Genomic DNA, 22,302 nt, shown 5'->3' on the forward strand with positions numbered 1-22,302 from the left:
AATGAGACTTTAAACTGAGGCTCTGCCTGACCTCCAGATTGTTGTGTAAGATTCCATGACATGATTTTGCAGAACAGAAGAGTTTTCTCTGAATGTCTGCCCCAAGATTTATGCCTCAATTAACATCATTAAAAACATTTAGGGGAATTCTCCAGCTGATCACTCAGGCTGCATTCTCTGATCCTGATTCTCTGTCGTGGGTTTCCCGGTGGTATGGGGTAACTTCAGTGGGAATTCCCGTTGATAACAGTGGGACCAAAGGACTTGCCAACAGCGAACGGTGCGTAACTTCTCACCACCAAGATACACGCTGAGTGGAGGTCAAAGAAGCTGGTCTATTATCTGGTCATTGTGGCATTGCTGTTTATGGGACCTGTATATAATGTGACTGCCATGTTTCCTTCAGTGGTGACCACACTTCAGAAGGACTTCAAGGATTGTAAATTGCTTTGGGATGTTCTGAGGTTGTGGAAGAGGCTCAATCAATGCCAACCTTTTCTTTATCTCTTCCTGCAGGCATTGCACAAGAGCTCGGTATTCCCGAGATACAGCCAGAGATTTTTTTTTAATGAGCTTTATTACTTTCTAGTTTTGGCTCTGTTGGCCTCTGGTTGGTCTCGCCGAGTGCAGTATATCCGGTGGCCTTGGGAACAAGTGGATTCTACTTCCAGGTCCTTGACCCGGCTGTTGGCGAAACAAGGGGGAATATTGGCCCTCTTACCCTTTGGGAGACTTGAGTGTAATCCATTTAGCTCCCCAGAGATGAGCTGTTATGGGAACCAGGGCCAAACATGTTTTACCCTGCATGGGTTAACAATGAACTAAAATCAAGTGTAAAGGAACCTTTCAGATGTGCCTTGAAGAAAGTGCTGGATGGAAATTCCACAATTGAACTGATTGAACTGATCCTCTGTAATTGTATACATTCATAACTCAGTCATTAACAAGGGGATTGATAAACCTGAAAAATCTACCCTTTAGTTTGTCAGGTTCTAATGGAACAAGTTGCAGCTATGATAATTCTATCACAGTGATGATTAAGTGGTACCCACCAGAAGGATGCATGAAGTGCTGCCTTGGAAACCAAGGCAGAAAGTTCATGTAATTTTCAAGGTTTAGCCCACCAGTTGGAAAGGCATGTCACTCGCATGTGACCTCGGAGCCTCCACTAAATTCCAGTGGGCTCAGGGGTATAATTGGTGCCGTGGGTACAGTGACACAGTGGTTAGCGCTGCTGCCTCACAGCACCAAGGACCCGGGTTCGATTCTTGGCTTGGGTCACTTTCTATGTGGAGTTTGCACGTTCTCCCCGTGTCTGCGTGGGTTTCCTCCAGGTGCTCCAGTTTCCTCCCACACTCCAAAGATGTACAGATTAGATGGATCGGCCGTGCTAAATTGCCCCTTAGTGTCAAGGGAACGATCTAGGTTAAATGCATGGGGATAGGGCCTGGATGGAATTGTGATCGGTGCAGACTCAATGGGCCAAATGGCCTCCTTCTGCACTGTAGGGTTCTAAGATTCACTCAATAGTGAGCCTAATTGACAACCCGTCACCGGTGGGAGTTTACCCCATGGGCTCATTCAAACCTCCAGCTTAATGGCAGCAGATTTTCCCGTTGCTGTGAGACTGAAGCAAGGCATCTCCCGGATGAGGTGGGCCTACCACCATGTTTCCTGTCCTGATGGGGCTGCAGTCAGTCCAGCCCCAGATTTTATCAGTATGGTTTAATGGAGCTTTGCTGGTGAATATGAAAGGCTGTCCCTCTTTTGAAATTTGGCAAAATCTATTATCATAGAATCCCTACAGTGCAGAAAAAGGCCATTCAGCCCATCGAGCTGGCCCCGACAATTGTCCCACCCAGACCCTATCCCTGTAACCCCATGTATTTACCCTGCTAGTCCTCCTGACACTAAGGGACAATTTAGCATGGCCAATCCACCTAACCCGCACATCACTGGAGTGTGGGAGGAAATCAGAGCATCCGGAGGAAACCCGTGCAGACATGGGGAGAATGTGCAAACCCCACACAGACAGTGACCCGAGGCTGGAATTGAACCTGGTGCTGTGAGGCAGCAATGCTAACCACTGGGCCACTGTGCTGCCCTTGACTAAAATAAAATTAAAACTAAAATGATGAGAATAGGAATGAACAAGGGGCTACCCAGGTCCTTTTCAACTCTTCCTTTCTCTCTCACTCACCCAGCCCATTACATTTTGTGTTTGAAGCAACATTTATCTTCCGGTATCTCAGCTCATGCGTGTGTTTTTGCATCAGATTGTGGATTGTAGTTAATTCTGATTTTAATTCATTTCAGCTCCCAACTCTCACAGACCTGACACCGAACAAAGGCCCGGTCTCAGGGGGAACAATGGTCACCATTCGGGGCAGAAACCTCGATGCTGGAAGCAATGTCTCCGTTATGTTTGGAGAACAGCCTTGTGTGTTTGACAGGTAGGGGCTGGCTGTGAAACACAAGAATTAGTCAGTCCGAAAGAATTGCTGTTAAGTTGAAGTGTGTGTGTGTGTGTGTGTGTGTGTGTGTGTGTGTGTGTGTGTGTGTGTGTGTGTGTGTGTGTGTGTGTGTGTGTATTATCCTTAGAAATGGCTCTTTTGGTGATGTACGTTTTTGATCTTTAAGTGACTCATTCTGAACTAATTTATGTTGCGGTGGAGAATTATGGGAAAATACACCTGTTCCTCAGGTGGTGAGAGGATGGTTAACTGTGTTGTTAAGGGTAGTGATTAGGGCTTTCAACCTAATTTTAATCTCAAATTGAATTTTCTCATCCTTGTTTTCAAATCCCTCCATGGCCTCATTCCTCCCTATCTCTACAATCTCCTCCAGCCCCTACATCCCTCCCTATCTCTACAATCTCCTCCAGCCCCTACATCCCTCCCTATCTCTATAACCTCCTCCAGCCCCTACATCCCTCCCTATCTCTACAATCTCCTCCAGCCCCTACATCCCTCCCTATCTCTACAATCTCCTCCAGCCCCTACATCCCTCCCTATCTCTATAACCTCCTCCAGCCCCTACATCCCTCCCTATCTCTGCAATCTCCTCCAGCCCCTACATCCCTCCCTATCTCTATAACCTCCTCCAGCCCCTACACCTCTCCCTATCTCTGTAACCTCCTCCACTCCCTACGTCCCTCCCTATCTCTACAATCTCCTCCAGCCCCTACATCCCTCCCTATCTCTATAACCTCCTTCAGCCCCTACACCTCTCCCTATCTCTGTAACCTCCTCCAGCCCCTACACTCCTCCCTATCTTTATAACCTCCTCCAGTTCCTACACCCCTCCCTATCTCTGTAACCTCCTCCACTCCCTACATCCCTCCCTATCTCTACAATCTCCTCCAGCCCCTACATCCCTCCCTATCTCTACAATCTCCTTCAGCCCCTACACCCCTCCCTATCTCTATAACCTCCTCCAGCCCCTACACCCCTCCCTATCTCTATAACCTCCTCCAGCCCCTACACCCCTCCCTATCTCTGTAACCTCCTCCAGCCCCTACACCCCTCCCTATCTCTATAACCTCCTCCAGCCCCTACATCCCTCCCTATCTCTATAACCTCCTCCAGCCCCTACATCCCTCCCTATCTCTACAATCTCCTCCAGCCCCTACATCCCTCCCTATCTCTATAACCTCCTCCAGCCCCTACATCCCTCCCTATCTCTACAATCTCCTCCAGCCCCTACATCCCTCCCTATCTCTACAATCTCCTCCAGCCCCTACATCCCTCCCTATCTCTACAATCTCCTCCAGCCCCTACATCCCTCCCTATCTCTACAATCTCCTCCAGCCCCTACATCCCTCCCTATCTCTACAATCTCCTCCAGCCCCTACACCTCTCCCTATCTCTGTAACCTCCTCCAGCCCCTACATCCCTCCCTATCTCTATAACCTCCTCCAGTTCCTACACCCCTCCCTATCTCTGTAACCTCTGCCAGTGCTACAATCCTCCCAGATCGCAACGTTCCTCCAGTTCTGGCCTTGTGTCCCTTTCTGGTTTCAACTGCTCCAGCACTGGTGGCTGTCCGTACCTTCAACTGCCAAGGGCTGAAGTACTGGAATGCCCATCTTAAACATCTCAGCCCGCCCCTCTCTCTCTGTCCTCCTTTATGTTGCTCCCTGAACTCTACACCTTTGGCAAAGCTTTTGGTTACCTCTCCTAAAATCTCCAATTATGTGGTTCGATTTTGCTCAATTTTGTTTGATAAAAATGCTCCTTGGGTTACTGTACTGTGTTAAAGGTGCTACATAATTGCAAGTCATTATTGTTGTTTAATTATTTTCCTGTTTCTCTGCCCGCCAGGAGGTTTGCTGGGGGAATTATTTGTAATTCCACTTCAGCACAAGAAAAGGGTAACATCAGTGTGATGGTGGGTGTAGACAAGGCGAGGATTGAGAAGGAACTGTGGTTTGTGTATGTGGATGATCCCACCATCGTCAAGCTTGAGCCAGAATGGAGCATAGTCAGGTAAATAAAGCCCACCGGTGCAGTGAGCCTATAGTGTGAGCCTATCCAGAAAATACCTGCAAATGGAAACAGAAGCTGTCAGCAGCTGTGAAGAGAATTGATGGTTTAATATTTTGTTTCTTTGTCAGAATAATTAATTGAAAGATAAGCAAATATACCAAGAAATAATTCTGAGCTTCTTTTGTTTCTCTCCCTTTTTGCCTCGCTACCTTTATCTTGATGGCCCTTTGTTCCCCCTCACTTTATCCCTCTCCCCCCCCCCCCAACATTCTCTTAATTCCTCCTCCCACTCTCTTTCTCCCTTTCCCCCCGCTCTCTACTTGAGGCTAACTCACTCCCAGGCTTCCATTCTCTCCATTCTCCTCCACAATCTGTCTTTTGTTCTTATTTTTCCCTTGTTACATCTCTCTCCCCACCTCTCCCAGAGCCTACTTCATTTTACTGTTGCCCCCCCCGCCTCTCCCCATTTTCTTATTACTCATTTTTCTGCTGTTGTCTCTTTCTTCTTCTCCCATCTCACGGTTGAAATATGTCAGATTTTTACCTCCTGACACATTTGCATTGTTGTTGTTTCTCTTCCCACACCTAGTGGCGCGCAAAGCAGACTTTCAGCTGTTTCCATAGCCAATTTTACCTGGAACAGGTCACTAGTCTATCACTTATTGCTTCAGGGGTGCTACTCCATGCCAAGCATGGCTGACCAGGAGCCTCTCCTACTTTACCGCCTGCCATTGTGTATTGGAAGGGTTTTGCTGATGCTCCCACCTGTGTGATCGAGTTATGAATGCACCTCCCTTGGCCATCAAATTCGGGGATGGGGCTCGAACCCAGGGCTGCTGAGGCAGGGGCGCTGCCCACTGCGCCACAAGACTGCCGACACTTTTGCACACGTCCCTTAAACTAATCATGTGGTATTTGCCCTTTACCTTCTCGAACTGAAGTCCCATCCTAATTAAACTCAAATGCCTGTGGTATTTCTCCCAAATTTTGACAACTGTTACTTCAGGTTTCTCTGTTTAAGTTGTTCTCTCTCTGGAGATGACGAGCTGTCACCTAATGTGAAAGCCTTTGCTTGTACTATTGGATGCAGGATGATCACTGTCCCAGTGAACAGATGGCACTGAATGGTGGCTTGAGACTTAAAGTAGCAACTGTCGAGAAAAAGTTCACCACTGTCGCTGGGTCTACCTCCATGTCTACGAGATTTGATGTTACGATAGAAAAGCATCATCTTGATCTGCCACTTCATCTGAGTTTCTAATTTACTCCTCCTCATCTCCTCTTTGGCTTGGTTATGTATTTCTTTCTTTTGCCTGTGGCAGCTCTTTGGATGTGTTTCTATATTGACAGCACAATATGAGAGCAAAATAGTTGCGTGAGGGCATGAATTTTGACCATCAAAGTTCATAAACAAATGGATTAAAACCTGTCTTAACACAACGGTATAGGAGCAACTGAGCAATTGTTATGTGAACTTTCCCAAAGCATTTCTACTTTTGTAATTTTGGGTCTATCCAGGTGCACTTTGCTAATGTTTTACTTATAGTGTGGGGTGGGGGGGACACTGGGTCACTGTCAGAAATGTTACAACTTTTCATCTTGGAGGAAGATAGATGTTCCACAAAGCTCGGTGCTGAGACTACGGTTGTTCACAATATACATTTATGATTTCAACCTAAGCATGCTGTAAACCTCTATGATAGAGTCCAACTATCATAGAGTTGTCCAACTTGTCCATGCCGCCCAGTTTTTACTGCTAAGCTAGTCCCAATTGCCCCCATTTGGCCCATGCCCCTCAATACCCATCTTATCCATGTGACTGTCAAAATGCTTTTTCAAAGGCAAAATTGTACTTGCCTCTGCTATTGCTTCTGGCAGCTTGTTCCAGACACTCACTGCACTGTGAGTGAAAAAATTGCCTGTCTGGACTCTTTTGACTTTGTGACCCTGTTCCTTTGAATCGGTTGCTGTGAGTGGCAGAGTTCATTCAGAATGCCAACCCAACATGGCAGTAATCACAGGCTATGTATGCCATCCTTTCTTTGGCAGCACCTTGCCAAGCCTGCACCCTTCACCACCAGAAAGAACAGGGGCAGAAGGTACGTGGGAACATCATCACCTCCAATTTCCCATCCAGTGTTCTGACTTAGATGTTCATTTGTTGGCACTGGGTCAAAGTCATGGATCTCGTTCCATAACAATATGATCAAAGCACCCTTGCCACATAGTGAAGGGATGGCACGGTGGCACAGTGGCCAGCACTGCTACCTCTCAGCACCAGGGACCCGGGTTTAATTCCTGGCTTGGGTCAGTGTCTGAGTGGAGTTTGCACATTCTCCCCGTGTCTGTGTGGGTTTGCTCCGGGTGCTCCGGTTTCCTCCCATCAGTCCAAAGATGTGTGGGTTAGGTGTATTGGCCGTGCTAAATTGTCCCTCAGCGTCAGGGAGACTAGCTAGGGTAAATATGTAGGATTGCGAGGATAGGGCCTGGGTGGGATTGTGGTCAGTGCAGACACAAATAGCCAAATGGCCTCCTTCTGCACTGTAGGAGTCTATTTCAGTGGTGTGACTAACTGTCCTGCATTTTAAGTGGTTGATCCTCATTTTGACTGTTTGATAGGGTGCCTTCTGTCCATTGTTTCCAGGACAGCCTGTGATAGCAATTGAGCCCCCAAATCTCCTCTTGCCTTTGACTCTTTATTGATTTTGTGAGTTTCCCCCTGCCCTGTCCCCATGCTGTTCCCATGGTCACCAGTAACTCCCAGCCCATCCGTGTTGCCGCAGCCAATGTGTCCTGAAAGAGTTGGTCACCCTGTCACAAGGACTGTAGCAATGTCAGAAGGCTGCTCCAAACCAACTTCTGAATTCTATCTCGGCATGGGCAATAAATACTGGATTTCCTAGTGATGGACCTGTCCTGAGAACGAACACAGAATTGGCCTGTTTGTGTGTTAACGGTAGATTTAAAGCAGTTTTTCTTTCCTTTCCCTTTTTCAGTGGGAATACGCCCGTTATGGTATGGGGAACAAACCTGGACATCATCCAGAATCCTAAAATCCGGGCTAAGCACAACGGAATGGAAACAGTCAATGTACGTATCCACCTTGTCTCAAATAGTTACCTAGCATCCAGTCCTCAAATCCAAGAGTCAACCTTGGCTTAGTGCATTACATTCTCACCTCTGAGTCAGAACATTGTGAGTTCTCATCCTATTCCAGTGAATATCAGCACAGAATCGACGGAGAGAGTGCCGCACTGTCAATGACATTGGTTGGAATTTTCCCACCTTGCCTGTTGGCTTAGAGCACGGAATTCTCCATTGGCCTCAGGCGGGATTTTATGAGCCCTGCCTGAGCGAGGTCATAAAATACCAGCCATTGTCTTTTGGATGAAATGTTAATCCGGGTAAATATGTAAGATCCTGTGGTACTGCTATGAAGATGAGCAGGGAAGTTCTCATTAGTGTCCTGGCTTATGCTTATCTGTCAACCCACCATCACGGTTTAAAAATAAACCAGACTACCTGGTCATTCTCACATTGCTCTCCGTGGGATCTTGGTGTGTGCAAATTGGCTGATGTTTTTCCTCTGCTTCATGACAGTGGCCATGCTTCACTGGCTGTAAAACACTTTGAACATCCTAATGTTGTAAAAGGTGCAGTATAAATGCAAACCTTTTTAGTCGCTGAATTTAGTTTTCTACACAGTTTGATAACCAGTTCTATTACCAGTCCTCAGGCTGTGTTTAGTAAAGAACAAAGAATTCATGGGTAAGCGTTCCAAAGGGGACAAATTGTGACTGAGTACCAATGAAATAATGTAACAGATGGAGGATTGTTCAGCTTTTTATGGAGCGAGCAGTGAATTATTCATAGAAACATCATGTGTTCGCTCAATGATTCAGACCATCAAATCCAGCATCTCTGGCCAGTATTTCGATCTATGACCCATCTGATCTAATTCCACCCCTCCAGTTCCTTCTTTCCACATTCCCCGTTCTCAAGCAGCTGCCTAATCTCCTCTCTGAGAATTGTTGTCATTTTACTCCAACGATGCTTTGTGAGAGACACAGTCACACAACAGTCCACTCAGCGACAAATCTGCTTCATCCCAGAAATAATATACTGGCCAAATCTTCCAGGTTCTGTCTGAGGCAGATGCAGATCCTTTATTCACTCGCCATCTCTCTTAGTGGGAGGATTGCATACAAACATATAAACAAGGCACAGGAGTAGGCCATTCAGCCCCTCGAGCCTACTTCACCATTTAATAAGATTATGGCTGATCTGATGGTAACCTCAAATCTGCATCCCGCCTAGCCCCTTTCGCCACCCGCCCCCCCGTTTACCAATTATCTATAACCAGCTGAAAAATATTCAAAGACTCTGCTTCCACCACCTTCTCCGGAAGAAAGTTCCAAAGACTCATGACCCTCTGGGAGAAAAAACTTCATCTCATCCCCATTTTAAATGGGCAACCCCTTATTTTTAAACACTGACCTTTAATTCTGGGTTCTCCCACAAGTGGAAACATCCTCTCCACATCCTGTCTGTCAAGATCCCCTCAGGATCTTTGGTGTTTCAATCAAGTTGCCTCTGATTCTTCTAAACTCCGCTGGATACAAACTGAATCTCTCCAATCTTCCCTCTTAAGACAACCCACCCCTGGCTGCTATTAGTCTAGTTAATTGCTTTTAACACATTTACATCTTTCCTTAAATAAAGTGACCAATACTGGGCTCAATACTCCAGATGTACTCTTACCAATTCCCTGTATAACTGAAGCATAACCTCCCTATTTCTGTGATCAGTTCCCCTCACAATAAATGATAAAATTCAATTAGTTTTTCTAATTTTTTGCTATACCTGTATACTAATCTTTTGTGATTCATATACTAGGATAACCAGATCCCTCTGCAACTCAGAGTTCTGCAATTTCTCACTATTTAGCTAGTAAACTTCTTTTTTATTCTTCCTGCCAAAATGGACGATTTCACATCTTCCCACATTATACTCCATTTGCCAGATCTTTGCCCACTCACTTGGCCTATCTATATCTTCTCGTAATTAAAAACAGAAAGTGCTGGATAAACTCAGCAGGTCTGGCAGCATCTGCGGAGAGAGATTCGATGTACAAGGGCCACATGGACTGGAAACATTAACTCTGTTTCTCTCTCCACAGATGCTGAGTTTATCCAGCACTTGGTATTTTTATTTCAGGTTTCCAGCATCCGCAGTATTTTGTTTTCATAATCTTTGTAGCCTCCTTACGTCCTTTTCACATCTTACCTTTCTACCTGCCTTTGTTTCATCAGCAAAACTGGCAATCCTACCTTCAATCCTTTTATTCAAGTTATTTGTACAAATGGTAAAAAATTGAGGCTTCAGCACTGATCCCTTTGGCACACCACTCATTACATCCTGCCAACCAGATAAAGACCCATTTATGCCAATCTTCTATCTATGTCAATACGTTATCATCTACACCATGACTTTTGCTTTCTGCAATACAGAATCATAGAATCCCTACAGTGCAGAAGGAGGCTATTCAGCCCATCAAGCCTGCACCTACAATAATCCGACCTGTGCCCTATCCCCGTAACCCCGTGTATTTACCTGGCTAATCCCCCTGACAGCAAGGGACAATTTTGCATGGCCAGCCAACCTATTCCACACATCTTTGGACTGTGGGAGGAAACAGGAGCAATCGGGGGAAACCCACGCAGATGTGGGGAGAACGTGCAAACTTCACACAGACAGTGACTCGAGACCGGAATTGAATCTGGGTCCCTGGCGCTGTGAGGCAGCAGTGCTAACCATTGAGTCACCGTGCCACCCTAAATATCTTCTATATACTTTATTATGTAGTTTGTTGTTGAGCTTGCATGCCTGTGTGCTTTATGAGTTTTGTTTACCATATTAAAGGCTCTATATTGATGCAATTTGTTATTCTGACTAGATCTACAAGATGTGTCGGTTTTAATCTCATCTAGCAGGGAATATTGAGTCTCTGGAGGTGGCTCATTTGGGCTCCTACCATCAATTCAAGAAGCCTTACAATGGGCCATTTTTATTGGAGTTGTGCTGACATTGAAATGATGGGTGGAACTTACTGAAAAACTCATTGTGTATTTCACAGTGGCAGGAGAAAACTCGCCAATGGTTGGTGGTGGAACCCTATGTCCCAACCGTTTCAATAGGGTTTCCCATTAAATGCCGTCCCTCACCACCATGAAATCCGTGGTAGGGATGCGCCATCAGCAGGACCTGAAGATCCTGCCAGTGTGAACAGAAAGTTCTGGCCGATGTGGGCATCGTGGTGGCACAGTAGTTAGCACTGCTGCCTCACGGCACCAGGGACCCAAGTTCAGTTCCAACCTTGGGTGACTTTTTGTGTAGAGATTGCACATTCTCCTCATGTCGGCGTGGGTTTCCTCCAGGTGCTCTGGTTTGCTCCCACAGTCCAAAGATGTGGGGCTTCGTTGGATTGGCCATGCTAAGTTGTCCCTTAGTTTCAGGGGGACTAGCAGGGTAAACATGTATGAGTTTATGAACATTCTATGATCAGTTCCAGTTTCCTCTCACCTCCAAAAATGTGCAGGTTAGGTGGATTGACCATGGTAAAATTACCCCTGAGTGTCCCAAGATATTAGGTTAGGGAGATTAGCAGGGTAAATACGTGAGGTTATGGGGATAGGGCCTGGGCTAGACGCTCTTTCGGAAAGTTAGTGCAGACTTGATGGACCAAATGGCCTGCTTCTGCATTGTATAGATTCTGTGATTCAATGATATGTTTGAAGTTACACAAAATACAAGGTGAGGAGAATTTTCGGTTGGACAGTTTATTAGAACTGTTGGCCAGTCAGAATAAAGTACAAAAAATCAGGGGCTTGCTTGATGGAAACCATGCTGGGTGGGCAATTATAATGGAGCCAATGACCACTCCTCCTCAGTGTCCCCTCGGCCACACTGAGTGAGGAGAGGAAAGGAACGATCAGAGTTCCCACTCCCAAGTGTCATTGGATGAGCCCGTGCTGGAAAGAAGACACTTGCCAGCAACGTGAGATATGCTGAACTGTGATGCTGTCATTGGCCAAATAGCCCATCCCTGCTGTCATTAATAAGAACATAAGAACATAAGAAATAGGAGCAGGTGTAGGCCATCTAGCCCTTCGAGCCTGCCCCGCCATTCAATAAGATCATGGCTGATCTGTCGTGGCTCAGTTCCACATTCCCGCCCTCTCCCCATAACCCTTAATCCCCTCTCTTATCAAAAACCCATCAACCCGCATCTTAAAAATATTTAGCGAGGTAGCCTCCACCACTTCAACGGGCAGAGAATTCCAGAGATTCACCACCCTTTGAGTGAAGAAGTTCCTCCTCAACTCCGTTCTAAACCGCCCCCCCTTTATCTTGAGGCTGTGCCCCCTAGTCCTATTATCCTTTCTGAGCGGGAAGAGTCTCTCCACCTCTATCCTATCCATCCCATTCATCATCTTATACGTCTCAATGAGATCTCCCCTCATTCTTCTAAACTCTAACGAGTACAAGCCTAGTTTATTCAGCCTCTCCTCATAGCTCAACCCCCTCAACTCCGGCATCAGCCTAGTAAACCTCCTCTGCACTCCCTCCAAGGCCAAAATATCCTTGCGTAAGTGCGGCGCCCAAAACTGCACACAGTACTCCAGCTGCGGCCTCACCAATGCCCTATACAGCTGCAGCAAGACCTCCCTACTTTTATATTCAATCCCCCTCACTATGAAGGCCAGCATCCCATTCGCCTTCCTGACCACCTGCTGCACCTGCAAGCTGGGTTTTTGAGACTCATGCACAAGGACCCCGAGGTCCCTCTGCACATGTAAAGAGTAGCTCTTAGGCCGGGTCCCAGAATCCTCCCATGATCAGCAACAACCAGGAGAGAAGAAGAAATCCCTGCATTTATACAGTGCCTTACACAACCACGGGACATCCCAAGGTGCTTTGCAGACAATGAGATACTTTTTGAAATGTTATCACTGTCTGAATGTAAGGAATTTGATCGCAAGAGTCCACAGACAGCAATAACCAATTATTGCCAAGAAAAGAGCTGGGTTGAGGTGAGCGGGCTATGTGAGGGACCAACTGGTCAAATCTTCCAAAGTAAGAAGTCTCACAACACTAACACGAACAGAGAGACCTCCACTCACTTGATGAAGGAGCAGCGCTCTGAAAGCTCGTGATTCCAAATAAACCTGTTGGACTTTAACCTGGTGTTGTGAGATTTCTTATTGTACTCACCCCAGCCCAGCGCCGGCATCTCCACAGCTCTTCCAACAATACAACACAGACGGTTTGGGCCGAACGGCCTCCTTCCATGGTGGGCTGTTGCGTAAGGAGCCTGCTGGGGGGATTAGCAAGAGCCCCCTGCACGCAGAGAGATGTATCGCTATAAACAATGCTGTAGAGGCCTCGAGTGGCTGAAGGTGACCATTCACACAATTTTCCAAATTGGCTGTAAATGGCCTGTGAAATTACAGAGCAGTATTGTACTTGACACAATTGAGAGACACAGCCCCTCCCCTATTGGTTTTCTCCCGCGGGACTCCCTGCAGCAGCAAGGATGAGTCCTGTGATTGGCCCTGAATCAAAACCACGAACAAATTGATTACTATTAAGTATAGAACATTTTATCTGAGAAAATGAAAAGACGCGCTAAAAGGGGGAAAGTAAAATCAATGACTGCCTTTTTTTACTGAAACTGTTTGTGTAAATCATTCTCCACAAAATTCTAATTTTTAAAAAAACCCTCCAAATTGGCTAAGGCCCTTTATGCTGCCTTTTTATCATCAGGGATTTTTTGTGGCAATTTTCTTTTGTGATTGTCCAGATGTGAGATATTGGTGCTGGAAATGAGAATGTTTCCTCATTATCCAGCTGTCAGAATCAAGCAGCCTTTAGGTCAGGTAGCGAGAGACTGGCTCCAGTGTGAATCCCCAGCTCTCTGTGTGGAGTTTGCACATTCTCCCCACGTCTGTGTGGGTTTCCTCTGGGTGCTAAATTGTCTGTTAGTGTCTAATGATGCGACAGTTAGGTGGGTTGGCCATGGTAGCTGAGTGGGGACCATGGGATAGGGTGGGGTGCTGTCCTGGTTAAGATGTTCTTTCAGGGTGGCACAGTGGTTAGCACTGCTGCCTCACAGCGTCAGGGACCCTGGGTTTGATTCCTGGCTTGGGTCACTGTCTGTGTGGATATTCTTCCCATATCTGCCTGGATTCCCTCCAGGTCCTCCCACAGTCCAAACACATGCTAGTTAGGTGGATTGGTCATGCTAAATTTGCCCCTCAGTGTCGGGGGACTAGCTGGTGTGGATGCATGGGGATGGGGCCTATGTGGGATTGTAGTCGGTGCAGATTTGATGAGCCGAGTGACCTCCTTCTGCACTGTGGGATCCTATTTATGAATAATTGATGCAGACTCTCAATGGGCTGAATGGTCTCCTTCTGCACTGTAGAAATTCTATGGTTCTGTGGTTAACTCAATTCTGCGCTGAACCACTGGAGGCAGAATTTGTTTTGGTTGAAGGCATAAAAACACAGAAAAGATACAGTACGGAGGAGGCCATTTGATCCATCGCTTCTGTGTTGTACCTTTGAAAAGCGATGGTGCTTTTTTCCCGCGACTCTAGGCTCCTCATCCTCAAGAGCCTGCCCAACTTCCTTTTCAAATCATTTACAGAGACAACTACCTCCTTGTTTTTTGGTAAGCGTTCCAGATCCCAGTGATTCTCTGAGGCCGAGTGTGTTTATGTTCTGTTGAAATCGATCCATTCTCAAATAAGCATGCTGCCACTGTCCGGCTTGCTTGTTGTATTAAGTAGATTTCATTAGTTCTGTGTTTGTGCTGATGGATGCAGGTTGATATAAGGTCTGGCATCTAGTATCTGCGGAAGAGTGTGTCCCAGACATTTATGGATTGGCCCGAGTTCATGGACGATGCAGAGCCTGGGTGTGATTGTGCTTCCATGTGTTCCAAGCTTTACATCCTCTGCTGTACTTGTTAACCTGTTCTGTACATCCCACTGCAACCTCAGCTGAGAGAAGCAGCCTTTATTTCAAGTGTAATTGCACTGAGGCTCCTGAAACTGCTACATAGCAGGAAGCAAATGGCACAGGTACCCCCTGGCAGCCTTTGCATCGAAACCAATCCCTGGCTCATTTGTCCCACATTATAACTCACTTCTGTTCCATCATTATCAATATACGCTGGAATCTATTTATAATCTGAACTCCCATCTAGAAGCAGGAGAGCTGCCAATGTCCTAATTCACTCACAGTGGAGGTGAAGGAAATGATGCTTCTGTTACTGTGAGATTACTATCTTTCTACGGTGAAGATGCGACACTAATTTCCCGTTGTTTAGTCCATTAGGGAGCCATACAGTGCACCTCATGCTTCAATAGAAACTAGGTGAGCAAATCACTGATCATTTCCCAAATCTTGCTGTGCATCGACTGACTCTCCACCCACCCTCGGTGTTCCAATGATTACTTTCAGATGAAAGCCTGTCTCTCCCAATGTGTTGCACTCGCTGTCACCCTGATTGGGCGGCACTGTGGCACAGTGGTGAGCACCGCTGCCTCGCAGCACCAGGTTCAATTCCAGCCTCAGGTCACAGTCTGTGCATTCTCCCTGTGTGTGCGTGGGTTTCCTCTGAGGGCTCCGGTTTCCCCCTACGCTCCAAAGATGTGCAGGTTAGGTACATTGGCCAGACTAACTTGACCATTAGTGCCCCAAGGTGCATAGATTAGAGGGATACGTGGGGTAAATACGTGGGGGTTGGGTGGGATTATTGTCGGTGCAGGCTCAATGGGCTGAATGGCCCCCTTCTGCACTGTAGGGATTCTATGAAGTCACTAACTGATGGCGATATTTGGGTGACAAATATTACCCAAATTAAGTGAGCTGCAGATTTTCTTCATGTAATTTGGAAAAACAAAGATCTGAAGAAACTGGACAGAAGCTTCTGGTGAGCTCACTAAGTGCGAGTGAACCATGCTGGACAGTTAGAAGCATTGCTGCTCAAACTATCGAACCTGAGTTGCCGGTGTTCTGCACAATATCTCTCCCCCAACCTGCATTAGCAAAAGCAAACCTGCAGATCAATCCTTCATCCAGTACTTATACAATGAATGATTGTCATGTCTCACCAACAACAGGGACCACTTCAAAAGTAATCCACTATGGAGTATGGGACCCTGATGGAATATGGCACCATGGGCTTATTGGCCATCCTTAAACTCTAAACTCCCCCTCCACCCACTCAGGGTCAGGGAGAGGAATCATGGGCTAGTTGTTAACAGTGAAGAAGGTGGTTGTGTGCTACGGCAAGATATAGATGGGTTGGTCAGATGGGCAGAGCAGTGTAGTTGGTATTTAACCCTGATAAATTGGGAGGGTGATGCACTTTGGAAGAAGTAACAAGACAGTGGTTACTTCTTCTTTAATGATTGGCAGGACACGAAGAAGCTCAGAGGACCAGATGGATCTTGGCGCACTTATTCACAAATCCCTGAAGGCAACAGAGCAAGTGCTTGTTCTGTTACTCAGCCCCTTGTTCCCCACTGCCCCCTTTCACCCTGCCCCTCACTCATGCATGTTATCTTACCCCCTTTTAGGATTCACCACATAGTCGCAGAAAGGCTCTGGTAAAATATGAAGCCCATTGTTGGTATCTGTTTACAAATATTATCCTATAGATATATATATATATCCAGCAAAATAAGGGGTACAGTGATATACCACAATGTTACTTTGTATGCGCCTTAGAGGTGATCCGGCCTCTGGCCAGTAACCCGTTTTATGCAAACTGTTGTAAACCCCACCCTATGATGTTAAGTCGGTGATGGGAGTGTGGAATACCATGTGTGCGGGCAAGTGATATAGTGGGGAGATGAAAGTGGGAGCCAATGGCCTTGCTTGGCGGGAACCCCATTGCGTCATTGGTGGGGACAGTGACAATTTCAAAGTGAAACCCCGCCAGCATAAAAGCAGGTTTGGGACTCCTGCTGGATTCTCCACCCCTCCCTTCTCCATTCCTGCCCACTGAAAACAGGGTGGAAATCCTCCCCACACATAAAAGATTGAACTATACAGTTGCCAGTGTTCTGCACAATATCTCTTCCCCAAGCTGCACGAGCAAAAGCAAGCCTGCAGATCAATCCTTCATTCACTATTTATGCCTGAATGATTGTCTGTCATGTCCCACTGACCCAACAACAGGGACTACTTCAAAAGTAATCCACAGGTTAGAAAGCATTTTGGTATCTCACGAGGACTTGTTTAAGCTCCACATAAATGCCAATTATTATTATTCTTTCCATTACTCTTCACCTGAAAGCCTTGGTCTCAGCCAAGACCCTGGCCTGAATGTGGTTTTTTTTTGCCTGGAGCTGAAAGTGGATTTGATAGCCTTCAGTATGTTTCTAATTGTCTAGTATGGTTCACTCGCACTTACTGGGCTCACCAGATGCTTCTACTCACTTCCTTCATATCTTTTCGCTTATTTTTCCAAACTATTTGAAGAAAATCTGGAGTTCACTTTATTTGGGTGATGTTTCATTCAGTTTATATTAAAAAGATTCAGGCTGTTTTTGTATTAATGGGATCCATTTCCGCTGTAGCTTTAGTTTGTGTTTAAGTTGAAGTAAGATCTAAGTTTCATGCAAAGCAGAACGGAGGATCTGATTTGATCCTAAATCACCAGGGTGTTGGTCTTTATTTTACATTCCCCCCCCAACAAATTTCTCTCCCATGAAGTTATTTACCCCTGTAATCGACCCTCCTGACATCCAGGGTCAGTCCAGTTTATTTATTAGAATAATAAGCAGGCTCAGATTAACACTGCAATGAAGTTACTGTGAAAATCCCCGAGTCGCCAGACTCTGGCGCTGTTACGGTACACTGAGGGAGAATTTAACATGGCCAGTGCACCTAATCGGCAAATCTTTACGGCACAGTAACACAGTGGTTAGCATTGCTGCCTCACAGCGCCGGGGGCTTAGGTTCGATTCCTGGCTTGGGTCACAGTCTGTGTGGAGTTTGCACATTCACCCCGTGTCCACGTGGGTTTCCTCCGGGCACTCTGGTTTCCTCCCACAGCCTGAAAGACGTGCTGGTTAGGTGCATTAACCCGAACAGGCGCCGGAGTGTGGCGACTGGGGGAATTTCACAGTAATTTCATTGCAGTGTTAATGTCAGCCTTCCTTGTGACTAATAAATAATCTTTAACTTTTTGAACTGTGGGGGGAAACTGGAGCACCCGGAGGAAACCCACACAGATATGGGGAGAATGCGCAGACTCTACACAGACAGGGACCCAAGCTGGGAATCAAACCTGGGTAGGGCGCTGTGAGGCAGCAGTGCTAACCACTGTGCCACTGTGCCTAACCTGCTCTGAGCATTTATAATTTAAGGCTATGACTGACCTTGGGGCAGCTTTGTGGTTTTTTGATGAGATTTTGAAAGCAGACTGGAAGTGTAAACTTTCTCAAAGCTCCGGAGCGAGAGCAGTTACTCTCAGCAGGACTGAGTCAACAGGTTTGGACTTTTGGTTTAAAGCCGGGCTTGCAATTCCGAAGCCTCGGATACTCAGTCTGGACAAAGCAGACCTCTAGCTCCCGTGCCCCAGTATTGTCACCCTATGCACCCCCTCTTCAAAGCCCTGACTCCCTCCCCCTGACTTTCAGCAGACTACTCATTTTTAAACAACTTTTACATCCAAGTCCATCTCTGCCCTTCCTTATTGTCCACACACTCGGAATCAGCAACCTTAGCTTTTCTCTTCCATGTTATTCATGAATGATTGATGATACTTTCACTCCGTGCGTTGTGAGATGTGGGTCTGTCTGATGTTTTTTTGATGCATTTCCACCAAGTCACATCCCAACCCAATCCCAATCGACTTTCAATGCTGTGGAGAGCAAGAAAGACTTGCATTTATATAGCCCCTATCACAATCTCTGGATGACCTAAAATTCTTTCTAGGCATTGACGTATGTTTGGTGTTTAGCCACTGATGTGAAGTAGGAAACGCAGCAGCCAATTTGTGCACAGCAAGCTCCCACAAACAGAAATGTGGGAACAGAAATATAGAAAACAACAGCAGGAGAAGGCCATTCGGCTCTTCCAGCCTGCTCTGCCATTTGTTATTATCATAGCTGATCATCAAATTCAATGTCCTGATCCCCCTTTCCCCCACATCCCTTGATCCCTTCAGCCCCTAGAGCTATATCTAATTTCTTCTTGAAATCAGACAATATTTTGGCCTCAACTACATTTTGCGGAGATGAATTCTGCACATTCACCAACTTCTGGGTGAAGAAATTTCTCCTCACCTCAGCCCTAAAAGGTTTACCCCTTATCCTCAAACTATGACCCCTAGTTCTGGACTCCCCCACCATTGGGAACATTCTTTCTGAATCTACCCTGTCTAATCTGGTTAGAATTTTATAAGTTTCTATGAGATCGCCTTTCACTCTTCTAAACTCCAGTGAATAAAATCCTAATTGACTTAATCTCTCCTCATATGACAAAGCTGCCATCCCCAGAAATCAGCCTGGCAAGCAGTCGCTCTACTCCCTCTATAGCAAGGACATCCTTCCTCAGATAAGGACACCAAAACTGTGCGCAGTTTTGTGATCAGGTTATCTGTGCGTTTTTTCAGTCACGTCAATTGAGAGATAAATATTGGCGAGGATACTAGGGAGACCTCCCCTCTTCTTGGGAATAGAGACCATTGGGACCTTTAGGTGCACTTTGATGGGTGCAGATGGAGGCCTTGGTTTAACATCTCATCCATAAACATGGTACCTCTGACAGGGCAGCAAACTGGAGGAGGCTGGGAGAGAATCCTTCCACTTGCACAGCGGCATCTAAAGCACATGACACCACTACCTTAATGAGCCTCACAGGAGAATAACAAACACGCTGATAAATAACAAATCAAATATAATGAACTCTTTGGGGCCTAGTTGCCACAGCTTCTAATATTTATGGATTAATGCTGTAGGCTGCCTAGGATTTCTTGACGTATCTTATTGCAGGACCTTGGTCAATTCCACGTTGTATATGGATTAATCATTGTTGTACATTGTAATCTGTCAGAATTGATAATTGTGAAAGGCATAATGTCTTTGAAGCGGTTCTCCTTATTCACACAGTGAGAGACATGGCAAAGATCAAGGTCCACAGCAAAACAATCAGCCGTACGCTGTCACCACAGCCGACAGGGATTCTCACTGAGTGAAGAGTCCTTGTTGACAGCTCTCTGAGCCCTGTGGGACCAGCTTCCTGTGTAGTTTTTAAAATGGATGTCTTAGTAATAATGAGAGTGGTTAGGACGTATAATGAACTTGAGTGTATTATATGAGAAGATCAGACAGTGGGATGCCCAGTTCTTGGTACTCTCACACCTGATTATAATCGGAGGTGTTAGTCGTTTGTTTGAGATGTTTTATTCCATGTACAGTTTGCTGCTGCAAGCCCTTATATTCTGCAGCTACACCATACACCCCACAGACCAGATTTGTTTTTATTATTTATTGTCACAAGTAGATTTACCTTAACACTGCAATGAAGTTACTGTGAAAATCCCCTAGTCGCCACACTCTGGCGCCTGTTCGGGTACACCGAGGGAGAATTTAGCATGGTCAGTGCACCTAACCAGTACGACTTTCAGATGGTGGGAAGAAACCGGAGTACCCGGAGGAAACCCACGCAAGCATGGGGAGAATGTGCAAACTCCACACAGACAGTGACCCAAGCCGGGAATCGAGCCCAGGTCTCTGGCGCTGTGGAGCAACAGTGCTAACCATCAGTGAGTTCCAAATGTAAAATACTGCCTTCCTGTTCTTGAAGACTGCTCAAGATACACAGATTATACTGCAAATTGTGGTAGCTTGTGTGGTTAGTGCATGACTGTGGTGGGGAGTTGGTGGGTGGGCGTCATCGATGGAGTCAGGGACTGTCAGCAGATCTTGTTTCCAGCAGAGTGTGCACTCCTGTGGAAAATCCAGCCTATTGCCTGTCATTTGATCCAAAGAAAAACTCCATAGTACGACACGGTCACTGAGGCATTCCTGTATATTATCCAGGGAATTCTGAACTTTGACACAATGCGAGGAGGGCAAAAGTTAAGATGTAAAAAATAAAATGTCCTTATGTTTCCTTTTTAACCAGACATGCAAGGTGCACAATTCCACCACTATGACCTGTCAGGCCCCATCCCTGGCTATCGGTCCGAGCCAGCAGACGGATAACACAGAACGTCCCGACGAGTTTGGGTTCATCCTGGACAACGTGCAGATGTTGCTGATTTACAACAACACAAACTTCATCTATTATCCCAACCCCGTGTTTGAGCCTCTGAGTACCTCAGGAGTTCTGGAACTGAAACCCGGATCTCCCATTATCCTCAAGGTAAGAAAGGTCTCGTTTAAAATAATCATTCCATCATGGGACGTGGGGAGCCACGTGGGAACTGCTACAGGCCATCTGGTGTAGGTATGCCCACGATGCCTTTTTTTTGTGTTGCGATTGGATACCTCAGGGTGGCTTGCTCAACCCAGAGGAACCATGAGCCTAGAGTCAACCCAATCCAGATAAAGTCCATGTCCCCATTCTCCGTAGGACATTGTTGAACCAAATGAGTTTTTATGAAACTCCGGTAGTTTCCTATCATTTTTAATGAGAATGGCAGTTTATTGTGAAATTAATTAATTAATTTAATTTACTTGCCCCCAACTGCCATGGTGGGATTTGAACTCGTAACCAGGCATTAGGCCTGGCCTCTGGATCACAGGTTCAGTGACATAACCGCCATAGCGTAAAAAGCTTGGTTCAGAACACCAGGAGAGTGGGACAGAGAGCAGGATTTTATGGCCTCAATAAAGCAGAACTGGAAAATCCTGCCCGAGGTCAGTGGACATTTCCGTTGTCCGCCCTGTGCCCTCTCCAATTCCGTGGTGGGTGGGGCGGTATAATTCCAGCCAGAAGATGAGCATTCTGTTCCATATCCTGACTCTGCTGCAACCCAGACGCATTGCACCCTCTCTTACATTGCTGTCCGGGCTGAGTGTTAACAACTGACGGATTGGGGGAAGAAAGGATGAGCTGCTGAGGGATGTACCTGGGAAAGGAAACTGTGTGACACAGCCTCCATATTGTCCATGAAGGATCAGTCCTGGCGGCAGTTGACATATCACCCAGTCTTCATTTCAGCGCAAGGAGATCACAAGAATGTACACCCCAGTGAGATCGAGCCTTGGCCTCCATTTTATTCCTGCCAAACTCATTGTCTCTGTTTCATCTTCTTTTCCAATCGCAGGGTCGAAACCTCATCCCTTCTGTTGCTGCTGGTAACATGAAACTGAATTACACGGTCCTGATTGGAGAGAAGCCGTGTACCGTTACGGTGTCGGACACTCAGCTCCTTTGCGAATCTCCCAATCTTACTGGAAGGCACAGAGTGCTGGTGAGTAGGGGTTTGTACCAGCATAGACTAAATCTAATGGTTTAAATGGTTATTTATGTGCCATGCCTGGCGATGCAGAGGCATCAACACTTTCTGCTCTGGCATTTTCCAGTCAATGGCGCCATTTCAGTTTATCGATCCCTTTTGATCTCCGTGCTGTTACGAGAGCTACCAGATTGAGTAATTGAATCATACTGAGCAAACAGACCCATCATCTGCTTCTGCAACAGTCAGAGCAGCCAAGGAGCAGCCCACATGGACTCATTGTTCCAGGGCAGGGTGAGGCAATGGATGGTGTTGGGATATGGCA

The 22,302-nt window shown here is 46.3% G+C and overlaps 1 protein-coding gene across 4 annotated transcripts in view; it reads left to right on the forward strand.

Moving 5' to 3' along the window:
- Positions 1-22,302, forward strand: part of plxna4 (plexin A4) — a 641,164-nt gene that overhangs the window by 521,293 nt on the left and 97,569 nt on the right. For all 4 annotated transcript variants that reach the window (XM_080207652.1, XM_080207655.1, XM_080207653.1 and 1 more), the window contains exons 15-19: positions 2,317-2,453; positions 4,323-4,487; positions 7,484-7,577; positions 20,699-20,938; positions 21,846-21,992. In XM_080207652.1, the coding sequence (XP_080063778.1) occupies positions 2,317-2,453; positions 4,323-4,487; positions 7,484-7,577; positions 20,699-20,938; positions 21,846-21,992 (783 nt within the window). The remainder of the gene's footprint in view (positions 1-2,316; positions 2,454-4,322; positions 4,488-7,483; positions 7,578-20,698; positions 20,939-21,845; positions 21,993-22,302) is intronic.

Source organism: Carcharhinus amblyrhynchos, chromosome 19 (assembly GCF_965287045.1).
Source record: "Carcharhinus amblyrhynchos chromosome 19, sCarAmb.v2.hapA, whole genome shotgun sequence".
NCBI lineage: Eukaryota > Metazoa > Chordata > Chondrichthyes > Carcharhiniformes > Carcharhinidae > Carcharhinus > Carcharhinus amblyrhynchos.